Source organism: Oxyura jamaicensis, chromosome 12 (genome assembly GCF_011077185.1).
Source record: "Oxyura jamaicensis isolate SHBP4307 breed ruddy duck chromosome 12, BPBGC_Ojam_1.0, whole genome shotgun sequence".
NCBI classification, from domain to species: domain Eukaryota; kingdom Metazoa; phylum Chordata; class Aves; order Anseriformes; family Anatidae; genus Oxyura; species Oxyura jamaicensis.
This window is the reverse complement of record NC_048904.1, coordinates 15,886,524-15,889,732: the sequence shown is the minus strand read 5'-3', so window position 1 is coordinate 15,889,732 and position 3,209 is coordinate 15,886,524. Positions and strand designations below refer to the sequence as shown.

At 46.1% G+C, this 3,209-nt stretch overlaps 1 protein-coding gene across 1 annotated transcript in view; it reads right to left on the bottom strand.

The window, feature by feature from the left end:
• Positions 1-255, bottom strand: part of KBTBD8 (kelch repeat and BTB domain containing 8) — a 10,488-nt gene extending 10,233 nt beyond the window's left edge. The window contains exon 1 of the mRNA XM_035337871.1: positions 101-255. Coding sequence (XP_035193762.1) covers positions 101-116 — 16 coding nt within the window. The 5' untranslated portion in view covers positions 117-255. The remainder of the gene's footprint in view (positions 1-100) is intronic.
• Between the last annotated feature and the right edge of the window lie 2,954 nt (positions 256-3,209).

Sequence of the window (3,209 nt, the reverse complement as noted above, 5' to 3'; positions counted from 1 at the left end):
TTACCCCCACATCTCCCCCCTCACCCTCCCCCCAGGCCCCTCCCCGCCCCTCAGCCCGACCGCGGCTCCCCCCCAGCCCCCCTCCCCGCGCAGCCCCCACCTCCTAGCGCTGCCATCCTCGGGGCCCCAGCTCCGGCAGCGGGAGGGGGGCGGCCCGCGAGGAAATGTCACCTGCGCCGCTTCCTCCGCGCCGCTTCCTCCCCGCCGCCCTGCCCGCCGCGGAAGCCAACGCCGCGCCGCCGCACCCCCCAACCTGGGGCTCGCCGATTGGCCGGCGCCCCCGCGGCACGCTGGGAAATGTAGTCCGAGGGGACTCGAAGGGAGACTCTCCGCTCCTTGGGGCGCGGGGCGTGCTGGGAGATGTAGTTCCGCCCTGGCGCGCTTGCACGGGAGTTGTAGTTTTCGGGATGGGGAGGGGAGGGGAAGGGGGCTGGGCTCGGCTCGTCGCATAGCAACGGGGAGGCGGGAAGTGCGGGGCGGAGCCGCCATTTTGGGGCTCTCAGGCGCCGTGGTGAGGGTGGGCTTCGGGGCTCTGTGAGGGGAACCCCGCAGAAATGGCCCCTCCGCGTAAATAAATCCCTCACAAACGCTGCTTTGTGCTGCCTCTGCGCTGTCTGTGCCATCCTGCCGCTCTTGGAACGACTCCCTGAGTTCCCAAGGGAGAGAAAAGATGTCCCCCAGCAGGCTGGGGTCATAAGCCGTCATGGCCACCGCTGGCAAAGCAGCAAGGAAAGGAGAAAGCCGAACTACCACCTTACTGCTGCCACAAGGACAGGGCAATATCAAGAGCACAAGGCCCAGAGCTTTTCAGGGCTTTAATCAAGAAAACAATCAGTCTGCAAGCTCGTCGTGACAGCAGTCTTTTATTTATTTTCCCTCTGTTTGACCCCCAGCACGTTATAGCCAGGCAGATCAGCTGTACTAATGCTGTGGAGAAAGCAGCTGGGTGGCTCCAGCAGACAAGCGACCATTTTGTTGGCAACGACCTTTAATGCCACAAAGCACGTTTCTCTCTCCATACAAGCAGTGAAGTGGCCACTAGTCAGCAGCTGGTTTCGGCCTTCTGGCATGACTAGCCACCAGTTCCAGTTTTGATAACTGGATCATTATCAGAAGTTTGCTGTGGAAGAAATACTAACTTCCTTTATGAAATGCACGGAACAGGAGAATTGCCATGTACTGGAAGCATTCAGGAGAGCATGTTCTATATGCTTTAAATCAAAATAGATTCAATACAACTTTGCTGTTCAGCTGCGAAGCTTGTTTACTTAAAAAAAAAATGCAAACGCACCAAAAACAATTTAGATAAGAGTGTTTAAAATACATTTCCCTTTACCTCTCAGCAACAACATACAATGGGTATGTTACCAGTGCTCCAAAGCAGATGAATTTAAAGGGAAGAATAGTACTGCTCCGTGTCATCTGACTGCTCCATACGTGGCTTTGCTTTCACTTGCAAGGAATCACTTTTCCTTAGTTTAGCAATTATCAGTGGTGTCCAGGTGCTGTCGATAATAATGCTGCACAACACAGGAATGATAGAAGCTCTGATGAAGGATGTGTAAAAGAAAATAGAACTGCATGTCTGCAAATCGATTCTGCAGTTTTCCAATTTCCGCATTCAGCAATGGCATGGCCTGTGAAATTGTCCTGAGAAATATAAAACGAAGGGAAGGGAGAATACCACCACTCTTACCTCCTAGCAAATGATTTTGCCTGATGCAATTCATTTCCTTTTGCGTGGATACGTAGGCTGGCCTGGATTAGTGTTCAAAATGCAGAAGTGAAAGGGAGAATGTTTTTTAATATAGGTACTGCGTTGAACCAGTACTTTGGCATAAAAGCATTTCTTGAAATGGCTAACCTTTGTAAGGTTTCTGCTGAACGAAATAAATTGCCATACAAACATGCTTAAATATTCTTCAAGAGGCATTGATATCAGCGTTTTCTCTTAGTCTGAAGTCTTTCTCAAGTGTAATACGCCATCATCCGCTCCCCTCTCTGGAAACCTTCATTAGCGCTCCCTGGCACTCAGCAGATTTAGCACAAGGTGGCACACCCATGGGAATTCAGGGGCCAAGCTTTTTCACCCAGGTCTGAATATTATTTGCTGACTCTCTGAAGTGCAAAAAGAGAAGCATATTGCCATGCAAATTGCTCTGAAATCTAGATTTTATAAACAGTGTTTACATTGCACATAAATATTAGAACCAGTTCTTTCAGAAGCTACAAGATGCTAAATGAGTTCCAGCTCCCTTTATTTCTGCTTCATCTGTTTCTTTCTTCTGTGTTTTGCCTGGGAAGCAAGGCAGGCCCAGGATTCAGAAGTAGAACTACAAGTCTGAAAATTGGAGTTTCGCCTTAGTGCTGACACAAATTTACTGCATGCTGTTGATCAAATCATTTGATTGAATAAATTTTGGCTCTCCAGGAGACAGTGGGGAGTTGTGAAGCCCTTTAAGATATATTGATATAAATTCCTTTATCGCTATTGTAATATTTTTTTTTGTAGGGTGTTTTTGTTTCATTGGGCTTAGTTCTTCTGTCCAGCAATCAATTAAAACTGATGATAGCATTTAACATTTTGAAGAATACAAAGTGTCCTGGGCATTGAGGGACTAGACTTTCATTTCTACTTCAATTTCACACCTAATTTATCATTCCTGCAGATACCTCTTGAAAACATACAGCTGAAAGCTCATGGTGGAGAAAGTGTTGCTTGCCATTTGATATTCCAAAGGTTAAAAAAAAAAAAAAAAAAAAAAAAAAAAAAAAAAAAAAAGATTAAATCATATTGACTAAGAAGGAACACGGAGTCCAAGTCTGGTTTTTATAAGTGATTAGAAACATTGCCCTCTTTATGAACCCAGAGCTGGCACTGCTTGTTCTGGGATTCTTGCCTTCAGAATAAAGAATGTCTTTGTCATGAGCCCAAGCAAGAAAAGAGGGAAAGAAAAAAGTTTCAGGAGAAAATGAACAAAATATACACTTTTTCAGATATTTGAGAACTTAGAAGGCACCAAGAGAAAAAAAAAAAAAAAAAAAAAAAAGTTTGACTGAACAAGGAAGTTATTGAAAGCTTTTCCCTTCTTCATTACATCTACAGAACAAACTAATTACAAAGTTTTGGTTCATCTACCATCCATATAAGTACCAAGAAAACATCACATCTTCAGCAAATTGTTAGGCTGGGTCATTTGACGGGGACC